This window comes from Peromyscus maniculatus, chromosome 21 (assembly GCF_049852395.1).
Source record: "Peromyscus maniculatus bairdii isolate BWxNUB_F1_BW_parent chromosome 21, HU_Pman_BW_mat_3.1, whole genome shotgun sequence".
Lineage (NCBI taxonomy): Eukaryota > Metazoa > Chordata > Mammalia > Rodentia > Cricetidae > Peromyscus > Peromyscus maniculatus.
The window spans coordinates 4,129,497-4,149,748 of record NC_134872.1 but is presented as its reverse complement, the minus strand read 5'-3'; the positions used below and the strand labels follow the sequence as shown (position 1 = coordinate 4,149,748).

The following is a 20,252-nucleotide window of genomic DNA, read 5'->3' as shown; positions in this document are numbered from 1 at the left end:
AAAGAAGAAAGAAAGAAAAGAAAAAGCCCCCCACAATTTAGTATTCACCAGGGCACCCCATAAGTGCTCACATGGCCATTCTAGGAATAGACAGAGTTGGGGTGTGGGAGGGATGTAAACCTCACCCACAGGAATCTGGGAGAATGTATTCTTTGGAAAGTTCTAGAAACTGTGGAACCAGCCTAGGGTAGGGGCGTCCATGTCTCCCATCAGGTAAAGGAGACTTCCGGTCCTGGCGTGTAAGGCTGACACACTCAGATGACAGGACTCAGTTTCCACAGACCTTGGTGTGGGCAGAGACCCCGGCCTGGAGAGGCCATGGCTGACAGCGGCTGCAGACTGCAGGAGCCACTGTGGTTAGGTCGGGATCTCCTCTCCCTCCTCTGAGACAGATTTGCAGCTGTCCAGGGAGAAGGCTGAGCCTGGGGATCAGTGCGGTCCCTGCCATGCTGGATCAGGAGACCCAGGGACACTGTCTGCCCTGAGACAGGGGCATGACCCCAGCTGAGGGGTTTCTTCTTCCTCAGGACCGAGCCCAGCCCGAGGGCAGAGGGAGGAGCTGCCCGCGGCCCTGCACCTGTGCGCTGCAGCGCGTCCTTCCCGATCTCCAGGTATCTGCACAGCGACTCCACGCAGCGGCCCTCCAGGTAGGCCCTGTATCTCTCTGCTTCACCAGCCTGCTCCCACTTGCGCCAGGTGATCTGCGCCGCCGTGTCCGCCGCCGTCCACGTCGTCAGGTCGTCGTTCAGGGCGAGGTAATCGCGGCCGTCATAGGCGTGCTGATTGTACCCGCGGAGGAGGCGCCCGTCCGACCCCACGTCACAGCCGTGCATCCACTGGATGGTGTGAGAGCCTGCGGGGACCCCGCGGTCAGCCCCGCCCACCTGCCGTCAGCCCCACCCACCCGCCCCGCGGCCCCGCCCACCCGCGGACTCCCCTAAACCGAAAGGGAAACCGGCTACCGCTCCCCGACTCTCCTCCCGAACCTCGGACCCGGGACCCGGGGCGACTCCGGCCCGGACGTAGGGACGCGGAGGTGTCGTGACCTCCGACCCGCGTCACTCACCGCCCTCGCTCTGGTTGTAGTAGCCGAGCAGGATCCTCAGGCCAACTCGGAAAGTCTGCTCTGTGATCTTGGCGTTCCGCGTCTCCTCCTCCCAATACTCCGGCCCCTCCCGCTCCATCCACGGCGCCCGCGGCTCCATCCTCGGAGTCTCCGCATCGCTGTCGAAGCGCACGAACTGCGTGTTGTCCACGTAGCCGACAGAGATGAACCGGGGCTCCCCGAGGCCGGGCCGGGACACGATGGTGTGGAAATACCGCAGCGAGTGCGAGCCTGGGGGCGGCGCGCGGTGAGACCCCGACCCTCGTCCCGGGACCCCGGGCGGGTGCGCGGGCCGGGAGGGGAGCAGGGCGCGGGGCTCGGGACGCGGTGGAGAAGGGCGGGAGGGTCTGGCTGGGCGACGCGGGGACGCGGCTTCCCCGGGGCCGCCCCCGCCCTCCCCGCAGAGTCGTTTCCCTCCCGACCCCGCACTCACCCGCGCGGGTCCCGGTCGGGGCCAGGGCGGCCGCCAGCAGCAGGAGCAGCGTGCGCGGAGCCATCGCCCCATCTCGGATCTGGGGCCTCTGAGTTCCGCGGGCTGCGTGGACTTTATAACCCGTGACCGCGGCGACGCTGATTGGTTCTCCGGGATCTCGGCACCCAATGGGGGTGAGAAGAGGACAGTTGTCATCAGTGTCCGGGCAGAAGGACCTGACACAGGTCAGGAGCTGGAGAAGTGAAACTGGGAACCTGGGGATCCCCAGCCCTGGGCTTCCACCCAGACCTCACCGCCTGGGGACTGAGACTTTGCTGAACCCTGTGCTGCTGGACGGAGCGCTGTGTGTCATGGTGTCTCTGAGCCGCCTAAGGACAACTGTCTCCTCAGGTTAGTCAGGATGAAACCCAAGAGCACGAAGTTTCCAGATAAAATACACACAGCACTTGAAATGAATGTTCACGGAAACAGGTGCTGTCGGGGTCCTGGTGAGGGTGTGGGGCTGCCGTGGACACCTGCATCGGGAGGTGACTGGAGTTTTCACAGCTCTGGTCAAGCACTTTTGACCCTGTGTTATCTGTGACTCTCCGTGCTGGAATCCCACTCTCCTCTGCTTTCACTTTCTACTTCAGTTATGTGTGGCTGGGATTTGAAGACATCAACTCAAAATCCACAGAAAGAAGATATTTATAAATTTAATTTTTCTCCACACTACTGAACAGGGATGAAACCTTGAATCCCCCGTGTGTACCACTGCCATGAGAATTATCCTCTGCCCAGTGTCCACACTGCACAGGCCTGAGAAACTCAGAAGCCAACTTTTATCAGGTTCAGGGTCCCACAGGCCTGTAACATTCATCTCCCTCATCTCATGAGCTTATAAAGTGTGAGAAAATGTCAGAGGGAGAGTGCCATGGATTGTGTAACTTCTACTACTACACTATTATCATTATTCTGCTTTATTATTACAACCACCTGGAGCCACAGATGATCATCTGGGAGAAAACTAGGAGTCTGAGTGTAAGCACCGCATCGTGAAGATAGGATCCTGAGTGAAAAGGCAAAGTGTCTATTTACAGGTGAGATTTCTGAGCCGCCCCCTGCAGGTGAACACAGGAGCCTGGTCTCTGTGGGAGTCTGTGTGGTGCTTGCAGGCCAGCACCTCTGCTTTAAAGAGAAGCATCTCTCCACTCTATCCCAACCTGCCTGTTCTTGCCATTGTATTCCAGTAGTGACTTTAGATCCAGAGTCTGAAGAGAGGAAGGAAGAGGAGGGTGAGGAGAGGAAGAGAAGGCAGCAGAGTCTGCCTGTGTGTCTCTCCTGGTGTGTTGTGGAATAATCTTTTTGCACAATGTGAAGAAATGTCACTTGCATTGGTTCAATAAAAAGCTATCAGCCAATAGCTGGGCAGAATTATCAGGGCAAAGAGAATGTTGAGAAGAAGGGTGGAGTCTCCAGGAGATGGGGAGAGAAGCAAGATGAACATATTATACAGAGGAAAAGTACAGAGCCACTTGGTAGAACATAGGAAAGAAATATGGGTTAATTTTAGTTATGGGCTTAAGTTATAGATTTAAGTTATAGTTATAAACAAGCCTAAGCTATAGGCCATGAATTCATAATTAATAAAAAGTCTCTGTGTGGTTATTTGGGAACTGTCTGGTGGGACATAAAATTCTACTTACAAATGGTGCGCAATGTGGGGCCCTGTGTGTGTGTGTGCGTGTGTGCGTGTGTGTGTGTGTGTGTGTGTGTGTGTGTGCGTGTGCGTGCGTGTGTGTGTGTGTGTGTGTGTGTGTGTGTGTGTGTGTGTATGTATGTGTATGTGTATGTTTATATATAGAGAGAAAAGCTTAAAAAAGGTTCTAAATATACAATAATGGAGTCACACGCAGCTTCCTAGTCTCATGTCTCTCATGCCGGCATGGCACGGAGATGTGTCTCCTGGCAGCTGCTTGTGTGCTTGAGCCGCCAATGTACCATGAGCTGAGCTGAGTGGTTGGTTTAAGGTTTTGTCCATGCAGACAGAAAAGGTTAGAGATACTCAGTAAAGCATGTTCAGATGGAAAAAAAATCTCTAAACAGGTCACAGTGTTCCCGGGTTATGCCTGTATGATGACAGAGAGATCCAGCATTAAGATGATAACGTTGAATGGTATGTAGGCTGTCGTCTCTAAAGGAATAATGGCATGTGCCACATATTGGCTATCAGTATAAATATTTACAAGCTCATCAGAAAACATCTGTAAAGCAAGCAACAGCGCCTGTACCTCTGCCACCTGGGCAGAAGTGCCCTGGACTTTTATTCTCTTTACTACGTTACCAGAAACCACCACAGCAAAACCACGTGAAGTGCCATCAGTAAATACCACACGGGCCTGAGGAATAGGAGTCATTTGTACTATCTTGGGAAATATAACAGGATGCAATTTAAAAAATTGACACACATCATTGGAGGGATAGTGAGTATCAAACCGACCCTGCATGGAACATGTCAATATGATCCAATCATTATCATTAGCTTGCAACCATGCTATTTGAGACTGGGTGTATGGGGTCACCACAATATCTGGCACCTTACCAAAAGTTTGAACACTGATCTTGATTCCCTTAAATATAATCTGAGCAACAGCCTGTGGATAAGGAGTGATGATTTTTGCTGGAGAAACTGGGGAATGTACCCAAAAAATAGGACCTGTTTGCCAAAACACTCCAGTAGGTGAATGAGTAAAACAAAATATCAAATACAATAAGGGAGAAGAAAGATCTATATACTGCACGTGAGCCTGCTCCAGGGCCTCTTGCACTCGCTGTAGGGCTACACGCCCTTCAGCTGTTAATTTGCGGGGAGATAAAGGGTCAGGGTTGCCCTTTAAGACACCATACAAAGGGCGAAGCTGACCTGTTGGAATTTTTAAAGTGGACCGAAGCCACTGAATATCCCCCAGAAAGGTTTGGAAATCATTAAGTGTGCGTAGCTGATCCGTACGCAGAGTAATTTTTTGTGGGCATATGCCTGTGCATAACAATTCATGACCTCAATAATGATAGGGAAAAGATACCTGTACCTTTTTGCGGGCTGTCTGTAAATTAGCCAGGCTAAGAACCTCTTGTAAATTAGAAAAGGCATCAAAAACAAGTTTTTTATATTTAGCAGCCATTAATATATCATCCATGTAGTGAATTATATAAACACCTGGAAAAGCTTTTCAAACTGGAGCTAGAGCCAAAGACAAATAAATTTGACATATAGTAGGGCTATTGGCCATTCCTTTAGGCAATACCGCCCACTGAAATCTCTGATAAGGTTCCTTAAGATTTTCTGAAGGAACACTGAAAGCAAAGCGAGGACTGTCCGCGGGATGCAAAGGGATGGTGAAGAAACAATCCCTCAAGTCAACCACAATTAAGTGCCAATGTTTAGGAATTGCCACAGGGGCAAGCAAGCCAGGCTGTGTTGTTGCCATGAGAAGCATGGTTTTATTTACAGCTTTAAGATCCTGTAATAGCCTCCATTTTCCTGACTTCTTTTTAATAACAAATATAGGTGAGTTCCAAGGTGAAGTGGAAGCAATGATATGTCCAGCATCTAACTGTTCCTTAACTAATGCATACGCAGCCTCCAATTTTTCCTTAGTAAGGGGCTACTGCTCCACCCATACAGGGTCATCACTTTTCCAAGTGATTTTTATCGGTTGTATTATTGAAGGCTGCTGTGCAGTGAGCCCTATAGAAAAGACCCTAATCCTCTAATATCCCCAGGACCTCTAGTGACACAGTTTTTGTCTGCCACAGGGAGTGGGTCTCCTTGCAACATTTTTCCTAAGCCTCTGCCCGGGCAGTAGCCCTGACTCTTTAGCATCTGTTGTACAGGCTGTGTAGTAAGTACAGCTCCCATACCATCTAACACATCCCTTCTCCACAAGTTCACTGGAATGTCAGGTAGCACAAAGGGTTGAAAAGTTCCTGCATGACCTTCCTCATCCTTCCAATTTAAAAGTAGCCTGCTCTGCAATGGCGTCTGAGCTGTGCCGATACTTTGTAGGTTAGAGGTAGAATTTTTAAGGAGCCAATTGGGATCTCAGGATTCTTGTGAAATTATAGATATATCCAGCACCAGAATCCAATAATCTTCCAATCTCAATCCCATATAATTTCATTTTTAATTTAGGCTGTTTATCATTGCTAACTGTTTGTCAAAACACCCTTTTCCCTGTACTTCCAAAGCCTCCAGTTCTATATATCAGCACCATTTTGCATTTAAAATATGAAAGCAATAATAATTGGTCAATTCTATCACCAGCTTCTGTTTCCATGGTCCTTTTTACATATACCAATTATATAACCATTAAATACAATCTCTATAGGATTTGAAGAGGTAACTTTAGGTAATACTCTGGAGTATTTTTATAAAATCTTAAAAAGATTTTTTTTTATAGATTTCAAGTAACACATTAATGCAAATAACCAATTATTAACAATGTGGACCAAACAATTTGCCTGTATTTTATTTACTGGAAAAATAATTTTGTAACCTTTTTATCAGTAGGAGATTATCATTTATGGGTTTATCTTAGCAACATTATTTAATAAGCTAATAACCCAATTCATTTCAGCTGTTATATTTTTATAGAATTAAACCAAGAATTTTTAGAAAGCAACTTAAATTGCAGAGCCAGATTTTCAGTAATGATCAACAGACAAGAGCATACCTAATATATAGTCCAAAATTATGAATTTTGCTCCTCTAGTTTATGTACAATGAGGATTCAAACATTCATCCAAACATTTATCAAGACAATCAAAAGAACAGAACATCCTTTATTCAAACAGCATTCTTAGCATTCAATGTCCTGACCGAAACCATTTTTCACCAGAAGTTAGGCCCGGTTTAAACTTTTAGTGTTAGTCCTTTCCCGGCCTCAGCTCACTTGCTCTGCCCAGTGCTCAGGCTCTATTGCCAGCACCTGCCTGGGTTGCACTCCATCACGACTCTGCCTCCCACCGGCACATACCTGTCTGCCCGCTGCTTCGGGCCATCTTGCATGTGCTGCACACGCCTTTGTCCACCACCGCCACTGGGCGTGCGGCCCCCCCCCCCCCACAAACTCAGTTTAAACTTCCTACTCCCAGGCTGTAGAGATGGCTCAGCGGTTAAGAGCACTGACTGCTCTTCCAGAGGTCCTGAGTTCAATTCCCAGCAACCACATGGTGGCTTACAACCATCTATAATGAGATATGGTGCCCTCCTCTGGCCTGCAGGCAGAACACTGTATACATAATAAATAAATAAATAAATAAATAAATAAATAAATAAATAAATAAATAAATAAATAAATAAATAAATAAAAAATCTTAAAAAAAACATAGCCCCATGAAGGGGCTACCTAATAACGAGTTATTCTCACCATAAGGGAAAAACAGAAAAACATTTCCCACGAAGGGGTCCTAAATATTGAATTATTCCCATTCAGAGGGAAAAATAAAAAACGTTTGAACCAAAATTAAGCAAACAGACAGCAAACTTTAAGCTCTGGGCTATCTTGCTGTTCAGCCAGCAGCAATGAGGCCTACCTGCCGATTCTTTGTAATTCAGATGCTGCCGCTCTGCAGTGGCAGGAAGAAAAAACTCAAGAGTTTTCAGCTATCCTGAAAACTCTACAACTGGAAAAAGTCTTTACATCCTCCATTACCACTGGGAAGAGGCTTCTCTCTTTCCTTCATCCTTCCTCTACAGGGCCCCAATCTTTAGGCCTAGTTTCAAAAATTTTTCCCCTTTTTACCGGGAAAATCCTTTTTTCTTGATTAAAATTTTTTCTCCCTTTTCTAACGGGAAATTTCCTTTCCTTCCCTCTTCTCTATTGGGAAGATTTCCTTTTTTATTTAAAATCTTTAGCTGTCTTGCCCTTACTTAACTTTGGTGCCTTCCTGCTTCAACAGTCCAATTAACTGACTGGGGTGCTGTAAGGGCTCCAATCAATGACGTCTCCTTTGGAGATATTAATTAGCACTCGAGGTTTCTCACTCTTACACTGTTGCTAATGTACCCAGTCAGATTCCTTGTTGGTAGCCCTCATCCCACAGAATGGTAGATTTATGGAATCAGTAGCATTAATCTTCTGTCCTTTAGAACCAGATGTATGAAGCGTATGAAACTTATCACGATAATCTTGTGTAGTGTTGACTATGGATAGCCACACTGGAGAGGTTATATTTAGGCACTGAATCCCACTTCCCATGCAAATAGGAATTCCTTGTGCTCCCATCACTTCACCCTCCTCCATTGGCTGAGCCAGACCTCAGTTGTCATGAGAACCAGGTACCAAGAAGATCCATCAACCTCTACAGGAATATTCACATCTCCCTCACATACTGCTATGTTAATTGGAAGATCGGGATATAAGTCCAATAATTATGATCCATCCCTTTTACCTGCACTGTTACCACGGAAACAAGTTTGTAGCATTCAGAGGCTTGTGCTCCTGAGTCATGGGAAGTGTCCTCTCTCCTTTGTCACACAAACTCTTAAGCTGTCCCCAGGGGAGAGGATTAGTTGTTTGTGGCAAAGGTCTCCTATGTCTCAACTTCGTCAGAGGCATTCCTGCATCTGCAGCATCTTGGAGATGTCTTTTGCTCATGGCAGATTTTTATCAATTTCCATGGAACCCACAATTTATTATCTCCTTTGGAAACATAAACATAACTTCGGCCCTAACTCAACACTTTCCCTCGACTACTTTGATGTTAAAATATTTATAATACATGGGCCGACTCAATTCAGCAATTCTTTCCATAACTCAATGTTGTTCCTGCTTCATTAGCATTTAAAAAACTTAAAGTTAGTAAGGCATTATGCAGTCTATCTCTGGGAGCCCTCATAGGCCCCTTTTGTTTAACAAGCATCTCTTTTAGAGCATGAGATCTTTTAACAGTTGTTTGTCCTGTAGGATTGTATGGTATCCTGGTAACATGGAAATGATATGGTGAATATATTTAATTTTTAAAAATCTATTAAATGAAATATATCCATCTGTCAAATTTTATTCCTAGTTTATTTGTCTCAGTATAGAATGTAAGAGCCCCAGAAATAGGTGCCCCTTTTATTATGTGGGGAAGAATCCATTCAGTTATTTTTATAAACTGAATTCGTCTATTTTTTGGATATTTGTTGATAATTTCTCCTCAATTACTACAAGCTCTTTGCCAATCATCGTTGATCTCCCACAACCGCCTAATTTCAGTATTGGTATAGGGCATCACAATCTCAGCTGGATGCAAACCTGATAATTGATGAAGTCTTAATCTTCCCTTTATGATTAGTTAAGAAACTTTTTCTATATAGGTTTTTAATTTTTTACTCTATGAGCTAAGAAAATCCATTCCACAATATAATCCTCTCTCTGTACAATGAATTCAGTAGGGGAATGATTTGAAGGTAAAATTATTAAAATACACATCTTTGTGAGGTCTAATCTATCCACATAGGCGTTTTGTATATTTTTCTTTCTACCAGGGCTAACTTTTTTCAGTCTCAGCTGTTAACTGTGTTGGACTGTTTAAATCTGAGTCACCTTGCAGAATCTGAAACAAATTAGTTAATTCTTGAGCAGACAATCCAATTGTAGGCTGCAAACAGTTATTATCACTCAAAAATTTTTGAAAATCATTAAGAATGTGCAGTTGATCTCTCCTAATCTGTACCTTCTGCAGCTGAATTCTCAGTTTACTTAATTTATGGGCTAAAAAGCTAAGATAATCTCCTCTTTGTATTTTTTCAGGAGAAATTTGTAATCCCCAACAGGGTAAATTTTTCTATACTACCTGGGATTAAAGGCGTGCACCACCACCGCCAGGCAAGATACACTTTTAACACAGAAAGTTGAGCTCTATGATGGGCCATGCCTTCTGCTGGAAGCCTGTGTAAGGACATGGAAGAAGGAAGCTCTTGCTCTTGGCCTGCTTTCTCTTGCCTTGGCAGTAAGTCCGTTCCTTCACTGGTATTAGAGCTACGTCTTCAGGATTCCAGCATATACAGAAGACCAGCTGAGACATCCAACCTCATGAACTGAGCAATTACTGGATTCCAGGACTTTCTATTAATAACCAATTGGACCACAGCCTGTGAGTCATTCTAATTCATCCCCTTTGTATATGTGTCTGTCTTTATTTCATATATACATATTCATTCTATAAGTTCTGTTACCATAATGAACCCTGACTAACATACAGACCCAGAAAAGGCTGAGAAAACATGGCATGTGATGTGGAGTGCAGGGAACCATGGAGTTGGCCTGGCTGGCCTAGCTGCCTTGAGAGGCATGCATCATAGGTTTTATCAGGTTGGAGTCCATGGCTCCTGGAGCACAACGTGCCTTCCAGTTCCTGAGAGACAGATGCACTCCTTCAGGCAGTTAACCATTCAGGCCACTCTCTGTTTCTCTGTATGTCCCCTTAGTCGTCAAGGAAGCACGAGAGCTTGATAGCAAATAGGTCTTAGACATTAATCTTGTGTACCCAGTACAGCTTGCAGACTTGGTTGTATCCTGGCAACTACGGGTTGTCTTCTGACCCACACATGCACCTTAACTGGGGTGTGCCCTCATTCCCACACTACATACATACAATAATGCTATAAATACATAAATAGTTTAAAATTTCTTTGTATGACTTGACCTTAAATCCTTCTGACAGCTTCACCTCACAGCGTGGGTTTTGGACACAGGCAAATTCACCCACTGGAAGTCTGGAGGAAAACTGGACACAATGTATGCACTTGTGTTTCTGTGTTCTTTAACATGAAATCTTGTTTCCTTTTCTTGATTTTCGTTACATTGATTTACTATTTCTGTGAGGGGATGGGTGTGTCATGATGCCTGTGTGAGGCTCAGAGGATAACTTCTGGGAGTTGGTTCTTCCCTTCATGTGGCTTCCCTGGATCGAGCTCAGGTCATGAAGCTTGGGGACAAGCCCCTTTTTACCCCCTGAGCCATCTTGATGGTCCCCTTGGAGACCAGTGGGTTTGGACTTTTCCTCGTGAAGGTTCCCTACATTCCTGGACTTGGCTCACAGGAGAGCCAGCCACCCTGACATTAGAAAAGGCATTTCCTGGCCTCACATGTAGCAGTGTTGCCTTGGGTGGCTCTAGAGAACCCCGCCTTCTTGCCCAGGTCCCAGCTGCAGGAGTGTCAGCCAGCTGCTGCCTGGAAGATCCCAGATTGCACTGAGAGCTTGGGTGTCGCTGTGTGTGTTAGTCACTGTGGTCGTTTGAGTGAGATGACCCCACATCTTGGTCATTTGAATACTCAGTTCCCAGTGAAGGCTCCATGGCTGATTGTGCACGCTGCTCTTACAGAGAGAGGACCTGAGTTAGCTTCTGGCATTTACAAGGGACAGTTCACAGTTGCCTGTCACACAGTTCCAAGGGACCCAACATCCTCCTTGACACTGTACTACATGCACAAACCCACACTCAGACACATACATGCAATTAAACATAAAAATGAAATATTTAAACACTCTCAGGTTAGGCTGGAGAAACAGCTCAGAGGTTTAGAGCACTGGCTGCTCTTTCAAGAGGTCCTAAGTTCAATTCCCAACATCACATGATGGCTCATAGCCATCTATAATGAGGTCTGATGCCCTCTTCTGGCATGAAGACAAAATGCAGGCAGATAAACAAACAAACAAATAAATAAATAAAAACATCTTTGTCACCCCTGTACCCCCGCCCCACCGGGGCTGAGGACCGAACCCAGGGTCTTGCACTTGCTAGGCAAGCTCTCTACCACTGAGCTAAATCCCCAACCCCAATAAAAAAGTCTTGTAATAAAAGAAAGTTTAAAAACATCCAGGTTGAACTGGGCATGGTGGGCAGGCTTTAACCCCACAATTTGGAAGGCAGAGCCAGGTAGATCTCTGTGAATTCAAGTCCAGCCAGGGTACATAGTGAGACCCTGTTATAAGTAAAAAAGCTAAGGTTGAGACAATGCAGGAAGACATTCGACTATGGGTACTTCCAAACCAACATGCATCCATGTGCCAATATTGGTACACACAGACAGACAATATACATCCCCTCTCATATTGTATGATAAAGTGCTATTTCCTGCATGATGCAGGAGGATCATTAGTTTGTCCCAGTCTGCTCCACAATGTGAGTTCCTGGACAAGGTAGGTAACTTGGTGAATCTGACAAAATGCAAAGTGAAGGCGATATGGTGGCTGATCCTGCCATGCCAGCTCTCAGGAAGCTGAGGCAGAAGGATTGTATGGAGTTCTAGGCCAACCTGGGCTACATACTGGGTTCAAGTCCAACCTGGGCTACAGTGTGAAACTCTCTCCAAAACACAAACAAAAATCAAGTAAAAGAGGATACAGGTGCACACCACCATGTCTGCTTTCCTGGGGCATTCTTGATCTATCAGCACTAACAGAATGGAGGAAAATGTTCCTTGACGATCATCTGAAGCTGTTGAGAACGTCCCATAACATAAACTGTCCCCTCAAAATACAGGGAAGGGAAATGTATCCTCAGTGCTTTTGGAAAACCACTCTATCCGTAAGAGTCATGGAGGGAGAATGGTGACCTTTGGCCTGTCCATCCCATCTGAAACCCTGGAACATCTAGACCTTCCTGCCCCAGACCCTGGCCTGCACACTTTTATACAAACAGTGTCTGTGGAGTGTCCATTGGTAGACTCAGTGGAGGGCAGAGCTGGGTGCCTGCACCTGGGGCCCTGACCCTTGGGATCTTATGTCCTACAGGGGCAGACACCACCCAAATAAACACCCACAAATGCAGAGGTGTGACCATGCCAGCGCTCCACGGGAAGATACACTTTGGAGTGAGGTGCTGAAGAGGGGATTTGAGCCTAAAAGGAAGGTTTCAACCTTCCCCGAGAAGCTGCGGTCTGAGTGTGCAGTGGAACTAACTAGGGTGGACCCAGAGGCAGGAGCCTTCAGGTCAGGGCTCAGCAAACCCCAGGCTGTCTGCAGGTGGAAGCAGGGCAGGACTGGAACTGGAGTCCATTGAGTGAAGTGCGGAGTGATCAGTGAGCAGTGGGGCTGGAGAGGTGGGGCCACCCTCACAGGGCCTTGGAGACCAGGTTAAGGATGTGAGACCTGAACTCAAGTCAGTGGAACACCATTGAATGGGTTTAGTCAGGGAATGATACAGTCAGATTGTGTTTTTCATGATGGCCTTCAATCCCTCTAACCCCAGCATTTGGGAGGCAGAGACGGTGCATCTCTATGAGTTTGAGGCCAACCTGATCTACACAGAGCTTTGGGTGTCATCAAGAATTTCTGGAAAGAAGCAGTGTCTACAAAGACTGATTGGTTAAAACTATAGTGATGTGGAGAGGTTGGGATGATGCAGGTCCAGAGGCTAATTATCTCAAATTGGACTAGCCTCAGACTCTTGAAGAGCCATTTCTTGCCCACCTCTGAGTGGAAACTAACACCCAATGACTAATAGATTAAAAAAAAACCTAAGCCAGGTGGTGGTTGTTATTTAGCGGCGCTCTTACCCTGCGAGGAAATGTCATGCAACACAACAGAATCCACTAACAAGAGTTTTATTAAGATGAAAGAGACAGATGAGTGCTCAGGCCTTCAGAGAGACGTGTGTGGAGAAGAAGAAGAAGAAGAAGAAGAAGAAGAAGAAGAAGAAGAAGAAGAAGAAGAAGAAGAAGAAGAAGAAGAAGAAGGAAGCCAGGAATATGGCGCTGGCTCATAAAGGCTGGGTGGTGCATGCGTGTACACAGGTTGACCTACTCCATGCATGCGCAGATCACATGGTTGTGTTTTTTGCTCTTATGCAGCCATGCAAAGCCATAGGGTCCTGGTCACATGGCTATTTTGACCTGGATTGGTCTAGGCGGAAGTGTCTAGGTCCACCAGGTCCACCAGGCATGAGCAAACATGCCCAACTGTGGGGGCTTGTTGTGAATCCATCAATGGTGGTGCACGTCTTTAATCCCAGCACTTGGGAGGCAGAGGCAGGCTGATCTCTGTGAATTTGAGGCCAGCCGGGTCTACAAAGTGAGTTCCAGGAAAGGCACAAAACTACACAGAGAAACCCTGTCTCGAAAAACCAAAAAAAGAAAAAAAAGAAAAAACTTTGAAATCTATTAACTTAGTGACCACTGGCTTTCCCAGACCCAAAAGCTAAGAATGCCACCAAATAGAATCTGAGGCCCGTGGGGGAAGGGCTCATGGAGCCATGTGCTAGTAAAGCTGCTCCCCAGGGAAAGTGTGGAGAGTGGAACCCAAGCTGTTTACAAAAAAAATATGATTGGAGCGTCAGGTCAAGAAAGATGATGTCGGGCTGGAGAGATGGCTCAGAGATTAATACCACTGACTGCTCTTCCAGAGAACCTGAGTTCAATTCCCAGCAACCACATGGTGGCTCACAACCATCTGTAATGAGATCTGGTGCCCTCTTCTGACCTGCAGCCATACATGCTGTATACATAATAAATAAATAAATAAATCTTTAAAAAAAATAGAAAGATGATGTCAGTACATAATTCCCTCATATATAACACTGTAAATACTGTTGACTAGATTTGTGATTAGGTAACCTTTAAGCTGATTGGCCCAATGGGGCATTTGCGTCCTCCTCTCCCACCCTGTCTTATTTTCTTTATGCTTTAAAAAGGAGCTTGTTTTTAAATAAATGAGTCCTTGCCTGACTTGGCTCCCTGCTGCATCTGATTGTCTCCCAGAAAAAAGGGAGGCTGGGGAAGGGGTGAACAGCACACTTACCTTTCCTAGGTTCCAGGTCTACCATCTCAGGGGACCTAAGTTCCCTGTGGGGCAGGACCCTACAGAGGCCTGTAGGAGGGAATTTCCCCAACTTGCTGCAACCACCTCTAAAAGATTCTGTCAATGTGTTTGAACAGTGTCTTGATCTGTGGTTTTCTTTGTTCTGCTCCTATGAAAACTTCATGCAACTGCCTCCACGTTGGAACATGGGGTTTGGGGTGACTAAGTACATGGTCACTCAAATATGGCTCTCATGTTTTTCTGTCAGCTTAGCGGCTGCACACAAATCTACTGATATTTTAATTATTGTCTGCGACCCCTCGGCCCCTCAGTCAGTTCCCCACTGGCCACTCAGGACATGGCCTGATGGGGCTAGGTTTCCGATATGTAGGTTTAAATTAAACCTCTATTGTTCTATTTATCAACAAGACTCAGGAATCAAAGGCTGGGGTGAAAACCTGATAGTTCAGAGAGGCTGAGTAGCAACTGAGACTCTTCCCTCATTCCAGATCCTAGAGAAGCTCAAACTCCAGTCCCCACTCTTTCCTTCCTGTAAGTCTTTTCTATCCAAATTGCTGGCTTCTCTATGGCCAGTTCTGGTCAAGTAGTCCCTGGCTCTGCTCCCTGATTCAAGGTATAACTTTATTGGGTGGTCTCAGAAATGTCAGAGTGCGATAAAATATCCCACAACATGGCTCTACAATAAACAATTTGTTATTCCCTTTGATGCCAGAGCTGTGTGTTTGGATGACACAGGCCAGTCAGGGCTGCCCTGTGAGACTCTGTGGGAAGAAAACAAAATGGGGGAAGCTGGAGTGGCCTCTCCAGCGCCCTTCACCTCTGAAAGTGTTGAGTTCCCTCTTCTTCTGTCAGTTATCACCCTCTGAGCATCACAGGAACAGTGCTGCCAGCTTCCAAGAGTAAACTGTGGGGCAGGTTAACACAGGACGGAGGCCCGACTTGCTCTGTGACAGGAACAAAGTGCTGTTTCCTCAGCCAGTGGCTTCCCTAAGGGAACCTGCACCAGAGTGAACATGGCAGCTCCCTCTTCAGTGCCAGGCTGGGTGGAGGGGACTGCTGGTCAAGATCTGGTCAGAGCCAGCTTCCCAGACCTGCAGAAGGTCCTGTGGAAACCACAATTCCTGGATGGGGACAACTTGGTGTGCTCTCTCTCTCCCTTCCTCCCTCCCTCCCTCTTTTCTTCCTTCCTTCCTTCCTTCCTTCCTTCCTTCCTTCCTTCCTTCCTTCCTTCCTTCCTTCCTTCCTTCCTTCCTTCCTGTCTCTCTCTCTCTCTCTCTCTCTCTCTCTCTCTCTCTCTCTCTCTCTCTCACTGTCTTGTTTTTTCTACCCTGACCTCACCCCTGCACTTTATAGACAAGGATGGCCTTGAACTCAGAAAGATCCACGTGCCTCTGCCTCCTGAGTACTGGGATTAAGGCCTGTACCACTTTTCCTGGCCATAACTGGGTCTGGTCACTGGTTTGTGCTTTAACTAAAAGGGCCTCACCGAGGGCAGGAGGAGCCAACTGTGGACAAGTCAGAAGCTCGTCTGGCTCCCCATAGCTGTCCTTTCTCTGAGTCAAATGCACTTGGATGCTCCTTGGACCTTCTGAGGGCCCTGTTCTGAGGTGACCTCTCTATCCTAGGGGAAGCTGTGGGAGGATTCCTTCAGGGAGTCCCTGGGAGAACTCTGGTCAGGGCCAGAGCCATTCCTGCCCTCTGCTGCCCTCTTGTGACTGTTTGAGGTAATGCACTTGCTGCACACACCTGACCCCCTGAGTGTCATCCTGGGACCCACATGTGGGAAGGAGAGAACCAACTACCAAGTTGTCCTCTGACCTCCATACATGTGCCACAGCACGCGTGTGCCCTGCCCCCACACTACACACAATAATAGTTTGTTTTAAAGAAGAAACAAGATAAAACCCTCGTGACCAGAGAGGCCACTTTGTTTAAGAGCATATATTCAGGGGGCTGGAGAGATAGCTTGGAGGTTAAGAGCACTGGTTGCTCTTGCAGAGGTCCTGAGTTCAATTCCCAGCAACCACATGGTGGTTCACAACCATCTGTAATGAGATCTGGTGTCCTCTTCTGGCTTGCAGGCATACATGGAAGTAGAATGTTGTATACATAATAATAATAATAATAAAAAAAGAGCATATATTCAGTGTCCACAGTCAGGTGACTCAAAACAGTCTGTAATGTCATATTTGGGCCTCCAAGGGTCATGCATTCTCAGACACACACCCACACAGGTTCGCATATGCATATAATTAAACAATATAAGTCAGGCATGGTGGCACCCACCTTTAATCCCAGAACTCAGGAGGCAGAGGCAAGCAGATCCCTGTGAGTTTGAGGCCAGCCTTGTCTACATAGTGAGTTCCAGTTCAGCCTGGGCTACATAGTGAGATCCTGTCTCAAAAAGAAAAGAAATCATTAAACTATCAAATGCCTCTCTCAGTTACACTCACCCCATCCTCTCCTGTACCCATCACTCCCTCAGTTCCTTATCAGGTTTCAAAGTCTAAATATGACTCTGTTGATGTCACCTCCCTCTGTCTTCTCCAGCACAAACTGTGTCCTCAAAGACACCACCTTTGTCCCTCCACTGACCCTGCATCTCTAGTGAACATCTCAGCCCAGTGTCACCTACTGAGAACCTCCATGTCCCTCCTCATGTATCCCTGACAGTCTTCCTCTTCTTCACCCATGGCGACTCTGTCTTCCTCCAGGACAGTCTGCAGCTCTGCCTGCTGCTCCACCCCTCCCTCTCACACCAGAGTTAGTCCAGGGGGAAGAGCTGTGATGTCACCTGCAGAGTGGTCCCAGGATGCCTCACTTCCCATCCCCCATCTCACAGGGGAGGAGACTGCAGTGAGCAGCAGAGCAGGACTCTGCTTCCCCAGGTCCCCACTGCCTGCCTGGCTCCTCCCCTGCTAGAGTTCCCTCCAGCAGATCCTGTCAGGAGAGAAGTTGTGCCTCTGTCCCCCTCTGCTCAACTGCTCTGACTCCCTGTCACACTGTGAGCACAGGTCTGTGTTGTGTGACAGACTTTCCCTGGAAACACACACACATGTCCATTCACCTCAGATAGAGAACTCAGGCTGACAAGGTAACCATTGCATCAATGGCCAGCTTGTGAACCAGGGAGGTTTTTTTTATTTGGGGGGGGGCGGGTCACCAACAGGAGTGTGGGAGAGGGGTATTCACAGGAGCAGAGATAACTCACAGTCCAAAGTATCACTGAAAAGCCCACCCCAGCACAAGAAGTGACTCATGAACTTCCTCCCTGGAGCTCTCTGCACAGCTTCCAGGCAGACAGAGAAATCCCTTCCTCACAGCTGGATGGTCAGTCCTTCTTCTCTCCTCCAGATCCACTTCTGTTTCCTCAGAAAAGAGCAGGCCTCCCAGGATATCAACCAAACAGGCATAACAAGATGCAATAAGCCTGGGCAAAACTCCTCATATCAAGGCTGATTGAGGCAACTCAGTAGGAAGAAAAGGGTCCCAAGAGCAGGCAAAAGAGTCAGAGACAACCCCATCCCCATTGTTAAGAGTCCCATAAAATCTCCAAGCTAAACAACCACAGCATGTATGCAGAGTGCAGACCACGCAGGCCCCATTACTGCCTCTTCAGTCTCTCTGAGCCCCACGAGCCCTGCTTAGTTGATTCTCGGCCGTCTTCTCCTGGTGTCCTCAACCCTCTGACAACCCTGCAATCCTTCCTCCCCTTTCCCCAGGATCCCAGGAGCTCTGCCTAATGTTTCGGTGAGTGTCTGTGCATCTGCTCCCATCAGCTGCTGAATGAAGCCTCTCTGATGACAATTGGACTAGGAACCAATCTATGATTATAGCAGAATATCATTAGAAATAATTTCATTGACTTCTATTTTTTGTTTTGGTCAGACTTATTTGGTTCTACCTTAGACCTCTGAGCCATCCTATTTCTGGTTCCTGGCCATCCAGGCAGTGTCAGGCACGTGCTCCCTCTCATGGCTTGGGCCTCACGTTAGACCGGTCATTGGTTGGCCACTCCCACAAGCTCTGAGCCACCATTGCCCCAGCACATCTTGTAGGCAGGATAGGTGTGGGTCAAAGGTTTTGTGGCTGAGTTGATGTCCTGGTCCCACTCCTGGGAGCCTTGCAGGGTAAATGAAGATGGCCAGTTGAGGCTGCATATCCTCCATTACTAGGATCCTTGCTAATATCACCCTCATAGGTTCCAGGAAGTTTCCATTGCACTAGGTTTCCACAATGCCCTGTAAATGCCCCCCATTCCAATCATCTCTTCCTGTTCTCTCTCCTTCCATTCCTCCTGGCTCTCCTGATTCCTCCTGTTCACATCCCGACCCCACCCTCACTCCAAACACAGATCTATTCTATTTCTCTTTCCTAGGGAGATCCATGCATCAACCCTAGAGCCCTTCCTTGTTTCTTAGCCTCTCTTGGACTGTGCATGGTAGCACGATTATCCTTTACTTTACGGCTAATATCCACTTATAAGTGAGTACAGATAGTGTTTGTCTTTCTGGATCTGTCTGGGTGACCTCCATCAGAATGATTTTTTATAGTCCCATGCATTTGCCTGGAAATTTCATGATGTCATTTTTTCTAAAGGTTAAGTAGTACTCCATTGTATAAATATACCCCTATGAGCCCAGGTTAGCTGATTCTGTGAGTTTTCTTGTGGTGTCCTTGACCCTTCTGGCTCCTACAATTCTTTCTCCCCCTCTTCTGTAGGATTCCCTGAGCTCTGCTTCATGTTTGGCTGTGGGTCTGCATCTGTTTCCATCAGTTTCTGGATGAGGCCTCTGATGACTATTGGACTAGGCATCGATCTGGTCACAGGAGGTAGCCAGCTCAGGCTACATACAGATCACTATTGATAGGAGTCTTAGCTGGGATCACCCTTGTAGATTCCTGGGATATTCCCTTGCACCAGGTTTTAACCTGACTCTGAAATGCCCCCTTACCAGGAGTCTCTTCCAGCGCTCTTCCCCCTCCACCCAACCTGATACCTCAAGTTCCCATCCCCACCCCACCACCTGTCCACTCACAAAATCTCTTTTATTTCTTCTTTCTAGGGAGATCCTTGTCTTCCCCATGAACACTCCTTGTTACCTAGTCTCTCTGGGCCTGTGGATTACCATAGTTATCTTTTATTTTACAACGAATATCCATTTATGCATGAGTCCATACCATAGTTGTCTTTCTTGGTCTGGGTTACCTCACTCAGGATAATTTTTTATAGTTCCATCCATTGCCTTCATATTTCCTTGTATCCTTTGTTTTTTTTCCTATTTATTAAAGAAAAAATTTTTATTCATTTTACATACTAACCACAGTTCCCCCTCCTGTGGTTGATATATTGTGCAACCCAATAAACTTATCTGGGGGTCAGAGAACAGAACAGCCACAATATTACACATAGAGGTTAGGCAGTGGTAGCACATGCCTTTAATCCTAGCATTCCAGAGGCAGAGATCCATCTGGATCTCCATGAGTTCAAAACCACACTGGAAACAGCCAGGCATGTTGACACATACCTTTAATCCGAGGAAGTAATGGCAGTGAGCAAAAAGGTATATAAGGCGTGAGGACTAGGAACTAGAAGCTGGTTAAACCTTTAGGCTTTTGAGCAGCAGTTCAACTGAGATCCATTTGGATGAGGACACAGAGGCTTCCAGTTTGAGTAAACAGGATTGGCTGAGAAGTTGGCAAGGTGAGGTTAGCTGTGGCTGGTTCTGTTTCTCTGATCTTTCAGCATTCACCCCAATACCTGGTCCTGGGTTTGTTTTTATTAAAAGACCTTTTAAGATTCATGTTACACCCTCCCACCCCTCCTCCCACTCCCCCCAGCCTGCCTTCTACCCTATCCCCTCCTCCAAAAGGGTAAGGCCCATGGAAAGTCAGCAAAGCCTGGTATATTCAGTTGAAGCAGTC

The 20,252-nt window shown here is 46.8% G+C and overlaps 2 protein-coding genes, 1 long non-coding RNA gene and 1 pseudogene across 6 annotated transcripts in view; 1 reads left to right on the top strand and 3 right to left on the bottom strand.

Annotated features, from left to right (window-relative positions):
• LOC102915969 (H-2 class I histocompatibility antigen, Q10 alpha chain-like) overlaps positions 1–1,658 on the bottom strand; it is a 46,135-nt gene extending 44,477 nt beyond the window's left edge. For 2 of the 3 annotated variants that reach the window (XM_076557305.1, XM_076557303.1), the window contains exons 1-3: positions 1,539–1,658; positions 1,067–1,336; positions 578–853 (exon numbers count right to left, since the gene is read on the bottom strand). In XM_076557305.1, the coding sequence (XP_076413420.1) occupies positions 578–853; positions 1,067–1,336; positions 1,539–1,602 (610 nt within the window). In that variant the 5' untranslated portion in view covers positions 1,603–1,658. The remainder of the gene's footprint in view (positions 1–577; positions 854–1,066; positions 1,337–1,538) is intronic. The other variant, XM_076557306.1, reaches the window with a different exon arrangement.
• The window catches only part of LOC143269903 (H-2 class I histocompatibility antigen, Q10 alpha chain-like), a 175,075-nt pseudogene that overhangs the window by 44,477 nt on the left and 110,346 nt on the right, over positions 1–20,252 (bottom strand). The window lies entirely within an intron of this gene.
• Positions 1–20,252, bottom strand: part of LOC102926614 (H-2 class I histocompatibility antigen, Q10 alpha chain-like) — a 139,416-nt gene that overhangs the window by 44,477 nt on the left and 74,687 nt on the right. The window lies entirely within an intron of this gene.
• The window catches only part of LOC143269911 (uncharacterized), a 124,292-nt gene continuing 105,755 nt past the window's right edge, over positions 1,716–20,252 (top strand). Inside the window, exon 1 of the long non-coding RNA XR_013046706.1 lies at positions 1,716–1,928. This is a non-coding gene — a long non-coding RNA (uncharacterized LOC143269911). The remainder of the gene's footprint in view (positions 1,929–20,252) is intronic.